The sequence below is a fragment of the Saccoglossus kowalevskii genome, chromosome 6, assembly GCF_978046115.1.
Source record: "Saccoglossus kowalevskii chromosome 6, keSacKowa6.1, whole genome shotgun sequence".
NCBI classification, from domain to species: domain Eukaryota; kingdom Metazoa; phylum Hemichordata; class Enteropneusta; family Harrimaniidae; genus Saccoglossus; species Saccoglossus kowalevskii.
The window spans coordinates 25,299,580-25,318,882 of NC_140646.1; the positions used below are offsets into that span (position 1 = coordinate 25,299,580).

General features: G+C 32.5%; 1 protein-coding gene across 1 annotated transcript in view; it reads right to left on the reverse strand.

The window, feature by feature from the left end:
- Nucleotides 1–248: 248 nt before the first annotated feature.
- LOC102804320 (uncharacterized) overlaps nucleotides 249–19,303 on the reverse strand; it is a 31,491-nt gene continuing 12,436 nt past the window's right edge. Inside the window, exons 5-9 of the mRNA XM_085500256.1 lie at nucleotides 16,548–16,684; nucleotides 15,247–15,333; nucleotides 13,915–14,018; nucleotides 5,562–5,672; nucleotides 249–2,829 (exon numbers count right to left, since the gene is read on the reverse strand). Of these exons, the coding sequence (XP_085356382.1) occupies nucleotides 2,722–2,829; nucleotides 5,562–5,672; nucleotides 13,915–14,018; nucleotides 15,247–15,333; nucleotides 16,548–16,684 (547 nt within the window). The 3' untranslated portion in view covers nucleotides 249–2,721. The remainder of the gene's footprint in view (nucleotides 2,830–5,561; nucleotides 5,673–13,914; nucleotides 14,019–15,246; nucleotides 15,334–16,547; nucleotides 16,685–19,303) is intronic.

Consider the following 19,303-nt stretch of genomic DNA (forward strand, 5'->3'; position numbering starts at 1 on the left):
TTGATTCTAATTTGATTGAATATTTGTTATTTTTGTAAAAAATTCCACTTTTAGCATTATGTTATATTGTTTCACTCACCGCCTTTTGGGGTATTTGTCATATACAGCACTAATCTTTTGTACAATAGCCGTTGAGCAACAGGCAATTGCCCTATTTTTTTTTTTACGACATTAATATGAAAACTCGATTTTGGTCATAAAGAGGGAATTGCCACTAAGACACCTCAATAATAGAATTCAGCAAAGGATGGGAAAAATATAAAACATGTTTATTACAATGCATAGTGACAGAAATTAGACATAAAAGTGAAAATGAAACAAAGGGCAGATGAATAAGGGCTTAGACGTCTCACCAAAAGAACATGTATAATCATATCCATTTGAAGGTACACTAACCATAGAATTCAAATTTTTACATTTGATAATCGAAGAATATGAAATAAAATTTGGGCATAGGAAAATTCACAACCATCATAAATTCACTACTCTTCTGAAGACTCATTACTGGTAGTTATTGTGGCAATGGCAGTGTTGATGCTTCTAATGCTGGATGACTACAGTACATATTGCACAATAGTTACCTATAGTAAAGTGAAAACTCGAACAAAACATAACAGTTGCATTTTTCTTTGCAAACTCATTTTTTAACCAAAGAAAGACAGTTCTTGGCTAGCTGAAAACTAATTTATTGAAAACTTGTCAATATCTCTAAGGTAATTTGAACGGCTTTGTCAGCTTAGGTTTAGGAAAAGATAATATGAACTTTAAGTTCATAAAAGTGTGTGTAAGATATTGATATCTAATATAAATTATATTATACAGCCTTTTCTCTGTCACAATATTTGAACAAACATCTACCCTAATATATATATTGGTAGTACAGATATTTTATAAATACTGTCACATGACCACTTATATAAAACATGCTGTTAAAAATTATTAAATATAATAAGATAACTTAAACAATGCACTAGATTGCATAACAATATATTGGATGATTAAAGTTTCATTTTGAGGTCATTCCATCAGATCAATAGAAGTCTTAGAACTATGGTTTGAAATATCTGATGGCTTGAATTTGCACGAATTGTTGGAAATATGTATCAAATACTCATTTTCTCACAATTTTGACTAGTGTTTGATGTGCATAGATTCAGAAAGAATTCTGTTCTGAATATTTCCTGCAATCCAGGCAGTTTCAAACTTAAATATTTCAAGCTATATTCCTAAGGCCAAGAAAGCTATAATAAATGATCTTGAATTGTAACTTTAATTACCACGTATGGAGAGAATTCTGATATACCAGAAGTACTTGCATTAAAAATACGAAAATAAACTTGTATAAATCTCAGTAAAATAAACATAACACAAATATATCAGCCTTGCCCATTGTACAGAAAACAGGAATACATTGAAAATCGTGTAATTTGCTATCTATATTTGAGCATCTTAGTGGAAATAACTGACGTATAATCTGGAGAAAATGGATTTTATATTTCAAGATTTAACTTACTGTGAGTAAATTTAGCGAGTGTACTAACACCTTACGTGTCAAATATTTTGGCTATAAGAATAGTTTCAATTTCTACATTTGCTTCCACTCAAGCATGTAATATCTACTTTAAGTAGTATACTGGTACTCTGCAAAACGAAGGCATTCCCTACATTTTTATAGATATTTATAAATTGTAATCAATGAGCACAGTAACCAACGATGTCATTTTAAAATGTCCCAAGGTTATTAAATTGAGCAATAGAAACCTCTTGTTGAAATATGAATCGTATAATTTATAAATATAAAAATGAAGGGAATTCTTTTGTTGTGCTGAGAGTATATATGATTGTCTAATTCAAATATTTCTAAACAACTACAACAACAATTTGTAACTTTCAACAGGTTATGTTACTTTACTGGCAATCCACCTTAATAAAAATTATGAATACATTAGGATCTTTGTAAAAATGATAAATGGTATGTTAATTGCATGCAATATAGAAATAATAGCCATATATTTGACTTGATAAATCAATTGACAGTGATCTTGTGTGAGCTGTAACATGTAGAATGTTGTGTTGTTAACATGTAACATGTCATGTTAGCATGTGAAAGGTCATGTCAGCATGTCAAATATCATGTCAGCATGTCATGTTAGTATGTGAAAGGTCATGTCAGCATGTCAAATGTCATGTTAGTATGTGAAAGGTCATGTCAGCATGTCAAATGTCATGTTAACATGTGAAATGTCATCTTAGCATGTGAAATGTTATGTTAACATGGGAAATGTCATGTTAACATGTGAAATTTTGTATTAAAGTATGCAGGGCTCACACAACAATCAATATTTAAATACTGATAGCCAACAGTTTATAGAGTTCTTCTACAAGTCAGTTGCACATTTACAGTTAAGTATTTATAGTTATATGTCAAATGTCATTATGTCAAATATGAAGGGTGTTAACATGTCAAATTTACATCATAACTATTTAAATGTCATGTCATGTCAAGTAAATAAGTGTGTTGACATGTCAAATGTCATGTTATATCAAATATAGATATATCAGTTATATCTACATGTACTTCAAACACAGAAGGAACTATAAACATGAACAATGTCTGTAGTGATAATTATGCAATCAATACACCAATTAAATTACAGTAACAGATAAAAATAAGACTTAAACAATTATTTTCATAAAAACATAGAAAATGGCAATAATGGGCTACACAACGGTGGTACATAATTCTGTTATTAGTCCAATGAGGGCACCAAATATACTCCCCCATATTATCAACCATGAAAGATGATGTCCAATTAGATTTTTTGTAATCTGAAATAAAAAAAAAAAAAAAGATTATATTTTAAGTTATATTTCGAAACAGAAATTGAAAAGCTTAATTTGATTTGAATTAATTGTTTCTTCATGACTCTGGCTATTAGTCTAGATAAGTGCTGCAAGATCGTATACACTTGCAATAGATTTTTTTAGTTTCAGTCTGAATTCCCCATTAGTAAGTAGGGCTTCTTGTAAATAGATTTATATATTATTTTATCACATCTTTTTAATATGTTTAGCACATTTCTGGAATGTGTATCCATCTATGGATAAACAAATACCCATATTTGTTTCTTACCGGTACTTTACATAGCAAAGAACCCTGGCTGAATTCCCAATGATCACCAATAACATCAGCACAAATACTTTTAACAGGTTTAAAACATTGTACTGTGAATCAGCATGTCAATAATGGAATGTTACAAGATGATAAAAAAAGCACTTAAAAAATAATTGACCAGAATCAATTCCATATGTTCTGCTTGAACCTCAAAGGTAGTTCAAATAATTAACGCATTGCATGCTGAAAGCCTCATATGATATGTATAAAAAGTTTTTTTCACTTGTCTAAAAAAATAATTATATTAATTACTCAGATTGTCTTTATTAATCATTAAATGTTTATTTAAAACAACCAATGAACACATAACAGATATATGGATTAAATTTCAGGAGGTCGCTATTAAACAAAGAATCTTGTAATCTATTTTCCAATGATTGACACAGCAAAGTATGTGTATGCATATGACTTTGCCACTACTGGTGAATTAAGGCAGTTCACTACCATAAAAACCTAGAAAAAATTGATCACAGTAAATCATTCAAAAATTGTTATTATTTAAAGTTTTTACAGAGAAAGAAGGATGTCTAAAACATATGCAAAATAATCCAAAAAAGTGGCCATTTTGGAACATTTTTATAGAAATTCATGTGAACACATCCATGGATAACTTGTACTAATATTCAAAATTTTCCAATTTTCAGTGACAGCCATATGTAGCCCTTAAAGCACAACATATCATTTTTAGGGAACTACATTAAATATGAAACTGAAAAAGTCCAAGTTATAACATAGTTGAACTCTGGTGACCTTGCCCTTTGTTATATAATATAATTCCCTTTATCATAGTTTGTTTCAATATAAATATGCATTGTCATAATTAATTTTGAATACAAACAGGTTTTGGGGTTGAACCAACAGTGGGGAATCAGTCTACCGAATGTCCTTAAAAGATGTAAATATCTTACAAAAACATTGGTGCCTTATTTGTTTAATTATTTTAAGGGACATCATTTCCAGCTTTCTTCAAAGTAATTCAGATATTTTAGTATAAAAACAAATGTCTCATTGAAAAAAAAAGTGCTGCATTTAGATGTGAATAGATTCATAAAACATGCAAGATAACAGAAAATTTTAGCTGGCTTTTGTCCAAGTATTTTGTACAGGTGTCTGTCAAAAATTAATGATTCACTGAGACAAATTGTGTGACTACTGTATTATAAGAAAAGTAAAAAAAAAACACCCTTTATGAATAGCTATCATGTTGCAAGCTCTGCTTTGTATGCAAATCAACTTAAATAGTTAGTTGGTGTCCAGTGGAGGGAGAAGTCAACAGTATTGTTGCCTCCTGAGAATCTACATCTTCAAACACTGCAATCTTTGAAGTGCGTTTTTAAACTAGTATTATAAAAACTCTATCATTCTGTTCTAATAGCTGAAACATATTCCTGTGAGTTTTCATTTGTCGAATGAACTGTTTGTCAAATACAGAATACATATATTTTAGAATAATTTTCTTTTTAAAATGTGGATGAAATGTTTTGCTTTTAATGTATTTTTTATGTATTGTTTTTGATTTGATAACTTTGCACTAAACAGATTTTCTATTAGCTTCAGATCTTGATCAAAGTTAGGCACCCAGTTCATAGGAGTGCTTATATTGATTTTCTGACATCTTGTTTTCTGTAAAGATTTTATTGGTAGGTTTGCAAATGTGTATCAGACTGTGCAATCTCTCCATGAGTTGGTTTTGAAACCCAGTATGGGATTCTGAGATACATTACCAAGGATATTATTACAAGATAAATCATTTGCTTCATTGAACACATACAACAATGCATATTTCCACTGAGATCAGTGACCTTTGATGTGTATCACCAGTGATCAGTCAAGTAGAAACAGTCAAAATATTTTATCAGATTTTCTCAATTTTTGCATGATATTTTCATACAGGACATCTGTTGTTCAAACTCAGGGAAGACTTTATACTGATGAATAAGGTGACCAAGTTTGATAAAGTTTGGAATAGAATTAGTAAAGTTATTATGCACACAATAACAATTATTAACGACGACGACGACAACAACGACGACGACAATGCCGGACAAAATTTTTCCCTTAATATACCTTTCCCTTCCATCTTTGATGATACGGGCAAGGTAAAAACTAAACTTTCATATAATATACATATTCTAATATGTTGAAATCAGATCTGTTAGATAATAATATATATATTTTTTTCAGCAGTATCATACTAGACATACTGTTGATATATCATATGATATTAACTATACATAATAGATTCCTGCCCTGCCAGTGCCTGTGTGATTTTTGCTATGGGGAGTTTATTAATGTTGTTATAGTATACTTGTAATGAGGTGAATATTGAACATCAATCCACTGACAATTGGATAAATGGATTATGGAGACAGTTTTATTACATTACCTTGTTGACTTGATTTGCAGTCATTCTATTTTCTTTAGTCTTCAATAATATTTCTAGCTGTTGTCTTATATTTTCGCCACTTACAACTAAACTTTTAATATCTTTAACAAGCTAAAAACAAACACAAAAATATTATTTTTAGCTGCGAGAGTAGCAAAAGACAAAACATTCATACTGTACAATTAAAATTGCACAGATACTTTCACACGAATATAATCAGTATAACACAGGTATAGGTGTAATTACAATTTTACTATGGCGTGACCTCAAACGCACAATGTAATTCCGAATGACGCGTTTGATTTTGAATGATAAAAACTGGGTGTGCCGGGCCAGGCGTGATACAGGAAATTATTGCCCTGATGTGAGGGCGCACTTCCCATAGCATTAAGTGACCGGGCAATACAAGGTATATAATAATATTGTTTCCTTCGCACAAAAAAAAAAAAAAAAAAAAAAAAATTATGTCAGTTGTTATGTGGAAGTTTGTTCACATCTCAAATTAAATATTTCTGCCATACAGTACACTGTAGGTAAAACTCACTGTACAATATTTCATTGTAGATGAAATTTATTGCCAAATTTTAGATTTGTTTACATTTTAGAAGAAGTTGAAAATATAATGTCCATTATATAAAGAGACTTTATCAATATAAACGTGCTCCCTGCTCAGTCATCTTCGATTACACAAGAACTTAAATCAATATGGTCAAATTACTTGAAGAAAGATGAATACCACTAATTGCATGGATTATATTGTTGAGTTATTGGATTCAGAGGTCATAAAGTAGACACACTAAAGGATCGTTACTGTTAGCAGTGTACATTATTCACACATATGGTGGATTTATATTTATGTAAATCCCTAGCAAGTGATTTACATTTTGTTACATCCAATCACTCCCCAATGATTAACGCATTTTCAATTGGAAATTATTTCAATTTAGTCCAAGATGAACAAATTACAGAAAAACACATAAAATTTTGCAAAATGATGCACTAAATTTTTGTAAAAAGGGTTAAAGAACTCCAGTGAAATTACGACTTGCTTTTCATGCTTCTCTCGTGACTCTCAAAAATGTGTTTCATGCAAAATTAAAGTACCGGTAGCTCACATCTTTTTTCATGCTACATCAACCAGGCTTTGCCTTTTGGAAATGGTCCGTGAGCTTAAAATGGCTTTTCTGAACATAGTAATGCAAACGATTAGGCTAGCTGCACTATTAAAATCTTCTTAAAATGGTATTATTAGGTGAGTGATAATTAGCTCTTCTGGGTCTTAAGTTGAGCATGGGAAAGGCTATGTGCAGTGATCACCATTGACGAAAAAGATAGCTGCTAATAATAGAACACAAGCTAATTTAATTTCAAACAAATAGTGATGGATAAGGAAATTTAAAAATGCCATACATTCTCCATAGACAGACAAAGATAATATAATAACGCATTCTTACAAAAATTAGACACTGGTATCAAGCATTTTCTTATAGTCTGGAAGTCTGCAAAGCACTGAATACAGAAACAAGTATGCCGACTTGAGGAGTAATTTGATTTATTAGTTTCATGAAAGTCTTTAAATTTTTTATTTATATTTTACAAATAAATTACTTATTGTTACACAAGGTCATATATGAAATATATGATATATGGGGTCACGGATAACATTTTTTAGATTAACATTGTGCATATTACATGGGACTCTAGTTGGGGGTGGCGGTGGGGTGGGGGTCTTGTGGAGGTAGTGAAATATGACATGCTTAATTTTTGTGAAACTCTCCATAATAAAACAGTGCGTCAGAAATATATTTCTGACCTATTAGTAAAGATATATCAGTTTCAGTAAAGTAGGTAATTAAGCAATAACCCCCGCCGAAGGCGGGTATACCACGAGATATTGCACAATTCACGACATATATGCACGAGCCGCAGGCGAGTGCATATATGGAGTGAATTGTGCAATATCAAGTGGTATACCCAACTTCGGCGGGGGTTATTGCTATTATATTATACCAGTATATTGACAATTCGATAAAACTTTTAAAAAAAAGAGTTTACTTTCATCTACTAAAAGATCATGATTATGGCCCTTGAACATGAATATTTATAAGAATAGTATGTAGTTGTACGCTGAATGCATACAAAAATTACATGCGCAACACAGTTCAAATTGAATACAAACTAATTTTTATTCCACATGAAAAAAAAACATATCCACGTTGAATAGAGCAGCGTAAACACACAAATTAGCATAACAAAGGCTGACCTTTCTGACCTTTTACTGACGCACAACGCGATTTGAAATACAGGGTCGTGTACAGTTTGGATCATTTAAACAACGGATTTTCCACGTTTTCATTCCGGTTTTTGTACAATTTGAACTGTAATTTGCCCATTGAAAGTACAGTTGTGAAATAAACCGGTTTTGTGACTCATCATACTACTTGTAACTGTGGATATTTGACGTTCAGCGGTACGCGGCGGGACGCGGTGTATCATGTACGGCGACCGGCACAGCGACATCAGTTCCAACATCTGACCTGGATATCTTTGGTATAACCAAAGTTTTGTGACAGTATGACTGACAAGTTTTGTCGTTGTTCTGGGGTAAGTTTGATGGTGTAAGATCGGATTTTCGCATCGTTTTTGTGACACGTACATGATATGCCTTGTCTCAACTCCGGCCGAAAGACTTTGCACGCCGTCGCTCTAATACAGTGGTTGGTGTACACTCGGCACAAATCTGTAGCTTTCGAAATTACCTTCATCATCTCCTGTAATTTATTCACCCAGAGTGAAGAATTGCAATACCATATATCGTCGTCGAATCCTGCGTTGTCCCGTGTTTTTTGAAACAGATGGCAATTACCCGGGTGCACTGCAATTTTGTCAGCTGCCGCTACCGGACACCGGTTGTTATTGGTGGCATACATTTTTGCCTGTGACTCATAGTTTTTTGCATTTTTATGTCAATAAATCCCTCAATTATATCTTGCACTTAAAGATCATGTTTTCTTTGTTGGAAGTTCGCAATCCATCTCAAAGTAACAACACTGAGAACATAGCGTTCTGGCGTTCGTGTAGGCACCTCACGGTGTTAAGGGACGGTGGTTTAGGTTTGTGTGGCGAACGACAATCACCCAACGACCGACGCTCACAACTTGGATCCCAACATTTACAAAAAGCAATATTATAGTTATATAACTTTTCAGATGTTTTTAATTCAGAATTTTTTTCAATATTCTTCTAAAATTCAACCACTATATTTCCCTAAAAATCAAATAATACTGGTTTTATGTATTTCCGTATTAAACCTGTAGTCAATTCATGTTCCAGGGCCACTTGGTTTAGCCGTGCATTATCAGCCAATATACCATGGATTGCATATGCAAATTTTGTGTTTGGACCAATCAAATCAATGGATTAACACCATCAATATACTGGTATAATATAATAGAATATATTTCATGTAAATATTGCATATCCACTTAAGCTCACACAACTTTGGGAAACTGTATTGATAAAAATAAGAGTGTTTTTCATAACGCACTAAGTTCTGTTTGAAATGAGTCGCAAGTGGAATATCATAACAATTATATAATAAAATTATATTTTTTGATTTCATTAATCATTTTTTTGGGGGTGAGAGCTAATTCTTTTCTTAACCTAATAATTTGTGATTATGTACATGTACATTGAATGTTGCATATAGAGACCATTTACAATTAAAATGTCCTAACAGAACATGAAAACAATTATTTTAAAGCAGGAGGGTCATCACCTGTGCATGCGCGGGAATCGAGTCCCAAGCGATGATAACAACACAGATGCTCAAAATGCAAAGGCTCGTGGGTAGAAGCTCGTTTATAAACAATGACACGCTATGGCCATCTGACACATGTGCAGGTAACGACTCCCCCCTCTTTACCGCAGGGATTAATAACACTAAAATAGAAATGTCCCTAAACATAGTGAATTTAGTATTATAGGCACATTATCAGCTGACAATCAGAGGACATAAAATGTCCGTTGAATGTTTAAATTAATTACAGCTGATTTTATAACATATGTGGTAATAACAATTAATAGCTGAGGCCCGTACAGTGAAATTGTGATTCAGATCATCACTAGTGAGGACATCAGATTATCTTTAACTAATAAAAGAGCAGATTGTATACAAACTTTGAAGTACTGAAAAATAAGTGTACAATAAAGATAATTTTGGCTCAATGCAGGATCAGAATAATTTCAATTTTAACTAAAATGCCCAAATTATAAGCTACTTTCCAACACATCTGAAAGCCTCAACCGTTAGACAATTAAAATGGTACGGTATATAACAGCATGCACAGATGTGATAAATTAACAAAATTCTCAATTTAGCTAAAATGTCAACAAATCTCATTGTAGAATAAGTTGTCTGATAAATTAAATAGCTACTTCTTAAATTAGAAAATCTCAATTAAGGTAGAAAGAGGGGGAAAAAAGCGAAAAACAAGCCATGCATGGCACAGTCCCTGTTAGTTATCAAATTTAAGATATATAGTTTTGTTTATAGTAATATAGCTGGAATTATAACCATGTCAGGAATATGATTTTTTTAACATTAAAATGATTGACATTTGTATCTGATCATCAAAAAAGTACTTGTCCATATTGAGAGATATTGCTCTGGAACAGCATTCAAAATCAGCCATTTTGAATACATGTAACATAATATATAACATGACGTATAACGAATATATATAATTTGAATATAATCAGTCAAAGCATTTAAGAGATGTGGCTCTAGAAACCCAATCATTAAAACAAAATGGCCACCAAACAGCCATTTTGAATTCGATCTGAAAAATAAATGATGTGCATCAGGACCCTGTAATGTCTAACATATGTACCACATTTGAATGAAATCCATCCATAAATGCTTGATATTTGATGATTTTTTAGCACAAAAATGGCCACCATTTGGCCATTTTGAATAGGATCGTCAAACCAATATATCTGTCTATCTATGACATGATGTATAATGAATATTTAAAATTTGAACATAATCAGTGAAAGCAAGTCAGAGATATGGCACAAGAACCACATTCATTAAAACAAAATGGCCGCCAGTCAGCCATTTTGAATCTTATCTGAAAAACAAAATTATTTGCATCAAGGTCCCATAATGTCTAATGTATATACCAAGTTTGAACAAAATTCATCTGTAAACAGCCGAGAAATGTTTGATTTTGATGATTTTTTATCACAAAAATGGCCGCCATTCGGCCATCTTGAATCAGATCATGAAACAAATTGACGTGCATATGTATACTATCATGTATGATGTATGTGTGAAGTTTGATAGTGATTGGTCCAGGCATTTCTAAGATACAGGTCCGGAGGCACGCACAGACGCATGCACGGACACACGCACGGACACACAGAGGTCAAAACATAAGTCCTCGTTTTCAGACTGCGTCCGAACGGGGACTAAAAAGACATTATAAAATAATCCCGGATTATGCAACATTAATATTACATTTTTTATGTATCATTGTTTGAAATTTACAGTGTGCGATGCATTTGGTTTATTTTTCAAAACCCAGTTGTGGGTAAACATTCTATGATACATTGACAAAACTAAGTCAAGTGACTGACTGAAGACAATGAATTTCTTTGCATACTACCGTAAAATCTGTATTAGAAGCCGCATCTCTAATAGAAGTTTGGAATAATTGAGAACCAAAAATTCATCATTTCTCACATGTGTAGATGCTCTGATAGAAGCCACATCCCCTCTGTTGCATTGTACCATTTTAATAGAAGCTGCGGCTTCTAATACAGATTTTACAGTAATTGGAACTATTTCACATAACATACAAGAGATTATGAACGAATTAGTTGCATGATATGCCGCCATATTCAAGTTAGCATTCAGTCTTACTGAAATTGCTCAGTTTTGTAAGTTGCTGGGTTCATAGCTTTTTTACATAACAGTCCAAGCAGATCAAATTTATAAGATTAAATTTATATAATCATAATAAGTATGATCTAATCATTTGACAATAAATTGGTGTTACTGTAAAACTACTAATTTTCACTTGGTTCAAATTTCGCTGATTTACCATTTCAGGCATATTCAGTGGGTTTTAATTCACGGTTTGATCATTTAGATAATGTGTTCAATGCTAAATTTTACATATTCACTGGGTTTTTATTTAGCGCATTTTCCAGTCAGCGAAATAAGCAAAATTAAAACCCAGTGAATAATTAATCCTTTTACAGTAATCTGCGGGTCAAATATATAAAAAAAAAAAGTATTATTTCATTTTATGAAATTTAATTATTGACTATTACGACAATTGAAAGAAAAATCTTTCTTTTGTGCCAATGATGCACAAATTTCGTCATCTGTTCACATAAAAAAAATGACGCCTCCTAGACGTTTTTGTGTATCTTTGATTTTGAGTTATGGCTAACCATTAATGAAATTTTGGTAACATAATCTCCAAAGTAATACACAAACATATTCTTCTATATTCCAATTTTCTTTTTGTCACAGCTAGATGCTTATTAAGTGACGGAGAATACTCTAATTGCAATTACACTATTTCTTCTTTTTTTCCTCTCGCTACCTTTAATCTAAAGTAGCAATTACATCAAAATTTGTATGAATGAACCGTTTGCTGACAAATTCACATAACTGATGACTGAGCTATTAAGGCTGTAATAAACTATCAATTTTTTCTCTCCAATTTTTATTTTTAATAACACATTTTCTGTGTAATTAGTGACAATGCATAGCATATACCGCTGTTGTACATTAACACTTGCAAGTGAAATAAGATGACCATATCATTGCATCAGGATCCGAGCACCATCTATTGAAATCCAGAATTGCTAGCGAACCTCAGGAATTACAGTACAAAATGACAACTTCCTGGAGGCCCTGGGATAAATGTCAAATAAGTCACCATCTTGAGTGTCTAAACCTCTTTCTGACGGCCTCTCACTGATGATTTTATGCGTTTTATTTCCCATAATAGTGTGCGACAGGTGTCATAATTTTCTACAGTCCTCACCAAATGACCATATTCAACTCAACTGCTTTTGCTGCTTTGAAAACTAGTCATTGAAAGTGACACAGTTCCAGTTGATACTGTTATGAGCCAAAAATCCTGAAGAAAAATTATTATGTTTAATAAACAAACCAAGTTTGAATGAAATATGTCCAATCATGATCGGTTCCGAAATGGCCAAAATGCTTGATTTTGATGATTTTGCAGCACTTTATAAATGGCCATCTCTAATTGGATCATGAAACATGTGTGTGAAGTTTAAATGTAACTGGCTCTGTAATACAGGTGCAAACAACACAAAATTATAAGTCCCTGTTTTACATAATTAGTATTCAATTTTATCTAATTTGACCATAAAATCTATAGACTAGGATGTTTGGGGGAAATGCAGTAGGAATTCAGCTTTACTAAATTAATCAACTTATCCTAATTTATGATTTAGGCAAAATCAAATATGAATAACAAAGTATCTAGAATATAGCACAGAGGCATTACAAACGGTATGCATTGCACAGCTTTCCCTCAACAACACATACTAAAAATATTCCACTGTTACCATAGCAACTATGAAAATTTATTGTCTTCACTCCACAATCAATCCTCTTTCTTGCAAGAAGGTTGCACATCCTAGTTAATGGTTAATCCCATCTGACATTTGGGTACTAGCATGTCTAGACATCATGCATATTTTATGTTTCGGAATTTTGAAACAACAAATTAAGACAAACTGGAATTGGGTAAATTCAACAATTTAAACATGAATATAATAAATATAGAATGAGCATTTCAAAATAATGATACTTTTGTATTCATAGAAGAATTAGCTCATCAGAGTGAAATTTACACACAAATGTGATATCGTTAAATTGCCCATAAATCCAGTTATAGTACCACATCTTTAGCATTAATCAATTATTTTGCTAGTTACTGGGTAAATTTAGCTTGCATACATTTCACGATAAATTATTTTGCCATGGCCCATATGGCAACAAACAAATCTGATCAAGTCAATGTCAAAGTACATGGGGCTGGCAGGATAAGGGTTAAGTTGTCGTACATTTTACAAATCGTTACTCTAAAGGGACAGAGAGAACAACAGAAGAACATTAATAGAACAGAGCACTAGCTAGCTAGCATTAGCAGCAGTAGTAGAGTCGTCACCTGCGCATGCGTCAGATGGCTATAGGGTGTTTATGTTTACAAACATATCGTTATCGTCGCTTGGGACTCAATTCCCGCATGCGCAGATGACGACCCTCCCGCTTTAAACTTGTGTTGAAGGACAAACTCACCAATGGAAGATTATCCAAACATACTTTTTCCAAAATCTGCTTCAGGATGATTTTCTTGTGAACTGAATCTTTTTCACTGCTTGTTGACGACTGTGCATGAATACCTGCGATTAGAAAGTAAAATTATCTGAAACATGCATTCATCAAAAACAAAAAAAATAATTACACTAAATATCACAACGAATGTACATGCATGATGGTTTATACTAATTTAAAGTTACATGATAAAATTGAAAATTACCGACAAATTAGAAGTTATGAAAGACGAGGTAGAAGAAATTTGAGTTGACTATGAGCTGCAATGTTTGAGAGATCAATAAACAAATCATAATTAGATCACGTTATAGTGGCATCAGAATATAATGGAAACTGATTTGATGCGGTAGTCGTTACATTATTACAATTCTAAAATGCAGAAGCAAGTGTTAATTTTTCTATGTGATTTAGCATAATTTAATTATAAAACCCCTGGTTTTTGTTGTTGGACACAGTCACCAGTAAGCTATTTATAGATAGAAGCTTTTTAATGAATGAATGAATGAAATTGGGTGTATTACTAGCCCGACATGTTCATGTCGTTGGTCCTCACACAAAGCCAGATCTGTGCTGTAGTTTCTGTTTGCCTAAATACTCAATATACATTTCAAGTACCATGTCAACAAATTATTTACCCAAAAGTGTTTGTGTGTGTGTGTGCACAGAGAGTACAGATCAAGATCAATCAAGAACTGTATTGATAGTCATGCATGGAACATGCTAGGCTTAATATTTTCTCTTAATATTGACAGTAGTGTATGGTATTTTAGCGATGCATTTGGTGAAGTCAGGACTTCCCAGGCCACCTTTCAAATTCCTGGACTGTATGAACCCTGCACTGTTAGGCATTATTAACATCCTACCATTTTGACAACATAGCCAAACATTGAAGAACCATGTTAGTTACGATGGCAGTACATACTAAACATTATTCTGATTTTCTCACAAACCTAAATTCTGTCACAGCTACATGTACTATTAATACATATTTAACATATCAATAATAATTAAGCTTAACATACTGTTCTGAATGATGATAACAATATTGTATTTTATTTCTGTCAACCAATGGAAACTATTACTAAAGATGCAATAAATTCATTATTTTATTATTCCATGCTGCATTCAAGTACACAACTTTCTTTTCATACTGTTGCATTATTATTACCGGTACTTCTCATTAAAACAACTAATACATCCAATTGAAAAAATCTAAAGATTTGTTGACCTTTGTGTGTAGACATCTACTCGTAGCCAATAAAAATAATGCTGTGTTCTGAGAAAGAATTGTCTCACCTTCTGGCTTTGTAAGAATTTCATCAATACATTTATTTAGAATGTCATTCATTTTCTCTGTTTTCATGACCTCATTCAAACATTCATCTGCAGAGAGACATTAATGTTGATTACAGTTTGAAAGACTATTCTCTAGTAGTTAAACAGCTCCTGTGATGCGATGTGATGCGATGCGATGCGATGCGATGCGATGCGATGCGAGTAAATCAACATAATACTGGTATGAGCAAATAAATTTAAAAAATTTATCTTCAACAATGTCACACCTCTCAAGTTGACATCACTTATTTTGCATTGAATTTGAAATGTGAGGGAATGTAATATCCTCCTCCACCACATTGTACATAGTATGGGTATTGCCATGGCAACAGTGAAAGGACCCAGAATAGAATCTATTGAGTATGAGACAGGATAGCCTAAAGATGTCTAAAATTGTATTAGATTCTAAATATAGATTGTACGGCATTGACGAAGGGAAAAAAACATTCCGAGAATTGAGTTACATAGGAATCATTCACATGATTAAGTTCTTAAAAGGCTTTGCGAAGCGCCATGAGCAGGAATAATCTGTCCCAATTGTGATGAATCTATTCAAATTCTTGATGCAAACTAGCAGTCTTCTAATGCATAAAGGCTATGTTCCCATAATCTCTACTCAAAATTACATACCCGTACATAGTTTTCAATAATCACTGTTATACATGACAATGATCGACTGTGATGGGATTTATTCGTATCTGTTTTATCCATCTGTCACTTTTTCCCTATTTTCAGGGGCAGAGCCATAAACTATGAGGAGATTTATTCATATCAATCTTCTTTATCCCTCTGTCACTTTTTCCTTATTTTCAGGGGCGGATCTACGTCACAGAACGTTCTATGTTGCTAAGACGCGCACCAGTTTACCATATATTTGTATGGGCTCTGTACGAGCACTGGTCGAAATTCGGTGAAAACAGCTAAAGCCTGAACAACCAAATTTATTATATGCTGTACATGTAGGGGTAATTTTGTTACACTGTTCAGGAGAATCTCAACAACTAGACCAAAAGTACATTTTTTTTTATCATTGTGTCACTGGTTGTGGTTGCCAGGCATTAAAAACACCTGGATGTTCGCTCCAGAGTTTTCCCTCCACTTTGAAACATGCATGTCAGTAATTCTATATCTTTTTTATATGTACCATATTTATTGCATCAAAAACAGGAGTTTTGTTGATCTCCTATCAGATAAGTGAACTATTGACATTATGATTACATTTGAGTTAATTGTTTCCCTGTATACAATTATATTACACTCACCTAAATTAATGGCTTCCGCAAAATCTTCATATTTATCCTTTAAATATTCAGATAAAAACTCCTTATCAAAAAAGCTTTCTAAGACTATTCCCGACAGACAATGTCTTATTTCAATGAAATGTCTCGATATGATGCCACTGCAGAATAAAAAGATAAGGTATCCCTTGACATTATTATACGCATGTCACTGAAAACTATAAATTTACTGTTCTGTGAAAAGCTGTATCTGTATTAGAATCAGTGACAGACGCTCATTACTGCATTCTTTTCTTTTATGTAACATCTCTTGAGATTTGAATGTTATTTTGAATGTTCAATGCCCTAGATATGTTTGAATATTCCTAAACCCATAAAAATCTGTATCTGCGTTCATTTCAAAACAAAACTGCACTCGTTAGAATTTTCTCTTCTTTCAGGTAAACAAATCAGGGACAGGCAATACTGCGGTCTTTTCTTCCATGTAACAATCTCTTGGGTTTTTAATGTTATTTTGAAGGTTCGATGTGCAAGATTGTGTTCGGATATTCCTAGTTGCATCAAACACATACAAATTCCAAGAAAAGAAAATATCAATGTTTTTTCGATGGGTGAATTTTTAAACAAAATCTTGCCTAAGCCAGACATTATGAGCAATACAAGTCGATTTTGAGTGAATTAAATTAATAATGGTGTTTATTAATACAGGTTATGCAAACAACACAGAGTTGACAGTTGTAACGGTACATTTCAATTGTTTTCAAACAAATCTATATGTACAGTAATGTACTCAAGCTATTCAGTTATTAACTTACTAGATATACTGGTAGTACGTTTTCAAGAACGGGTTACACAATCAACCAGAACCTAGGTTAGTTGACAAGAAGTCAAGTCTCCTAAATATTTTGAAATGGTTCCCAGTTTAGCAAATTGGATTTGATATAAGAGCTTTGTGAAATGATAAAACACAAATACTGATGACATCAAATTGCTATGCAGACATTCTGTTGTTTTTTTTAAAGCAGAGAACTGTTCTAGAAATATACAGTAAACAGCAGGCAGCACTCAATATGAGACTATCTCATTGATTCAATAAAAATAAAGTCAATACAATTAGTATCTAAATATAGTTTTATGAATTTTTCACTATACTGCTGATCTTTCGCTTAAATACATTAATGGGATTATTAGTTTTCAATTTTCGGAGGAATAGAAACAGAAAGCGAGGAATGAAATCATGTCAGACATACCTTGACATGTACACATGATTATTATTCCTGTCATCGCTATGCGGATTACACATGCGTGAGCTGGCAACAATTCAGGAAATAATAATAGGATATCTGTGCATGATTACAGACATCATGATAAGCATCAAACTCATGGTTAAGCAGACAATCACGCACACAGACTAGCCATCAAAACAAAGCTTACATTGGCAAGTTTTAGCATCATGATCTTTATTTAAAATCTGTCAACCTCTTTAACCTTTTACCACCAGTTCCTTCTTTTCATCACAATTTCATAAAATAGTGCCGTTTATAATCTGCACTTTTCTTCAGAAGATTGGGACAAAAATAGCCAAATTTTTTTGAGTAAAAACTCAAAATTGACTCAAATTTTTTTCTGTTGGCTATAAAATTAAGGTTCATTCCAGAAATATTGAAGAATACAAGAATAAAAGTGCAGAATGATTTGGGAGAGAAAGTCTTGTGGTGAAAAGGTTAAATCCATGAGAAATTTTTGCAAATTTCGCAAGTCTGTGAAAATTGTTAAATTTTCTAGCAGATAGAATTTCCCTGGGGACTTTCATGAAATTTTGTTTTTCACAAACTTGCATAGAAATTGCGAAAATTTATATCCATGAAATTTAAATGGTAAACAGTAAATAAAATATGACGTAGAGTACTACAGTGTGAAAATGTGTATACAGTAATATTTCAAATTTGATACAGGCAAATATACAAATTAATTACGGTAGATGTAATTAAATTTAAATTGATGATTGCTTGATGATGAGTACAATTTTTGGCAAATGTAATGAAATTTTAAGCATTGTTTCAATTTGGTTTCTCTTCAATGGAAGAGAAGTTGTTGAAGTTGATCACAGACATCAGAAGCAAATCAATACAAATCTAATCTATTAAATACCATATTATAATAACTCAAGGATTTAACCATAACATAATAAATGACATTAATACTTTCATCTAAAATACATCAGTCTGAGAAGTTCCCTAACCTTGATTGCACTGCAGAGATAAGACTAGGTTGAGATTAACCTGGATGACCGTACCTATGACGATGAAATCCCAGCGGTTGTATTATTTGTGTACTTATTACCGTCTAAGTGAGTAACCCTATAAACTATGCAAAGTCTTCGACCAAGAATTTTCTTACAAAATTTATGGTGTAATTTTTTGCAAAGTTTTCTATAATTTCCTTTTTAATTAGTTTTGAAAACCAACAAGCAGCCTATCGGCTGAGATAGCTCCGCTGTTAGCAATGCACATTTCAATTAAAGAACTGAAGACATCATTAGAAAATGAACAATATGTATAGTATCAAAGCAATCGGACTTGCAGTTTTTAACAAGAAGTCGAAAATATCACTTTTTACCAAAAATGCCAAAAATATTCACCAAAATTAGAGAATTGAAGATATCATCACAAAATGAACAAATCTGAGAGAGGTCCACATGTAGTACCTATATATGTAATATCAAAGCAATCAGATTATTGGTTTTTTACAAGAAGTCGAAAATATCACTTTTTACCAAA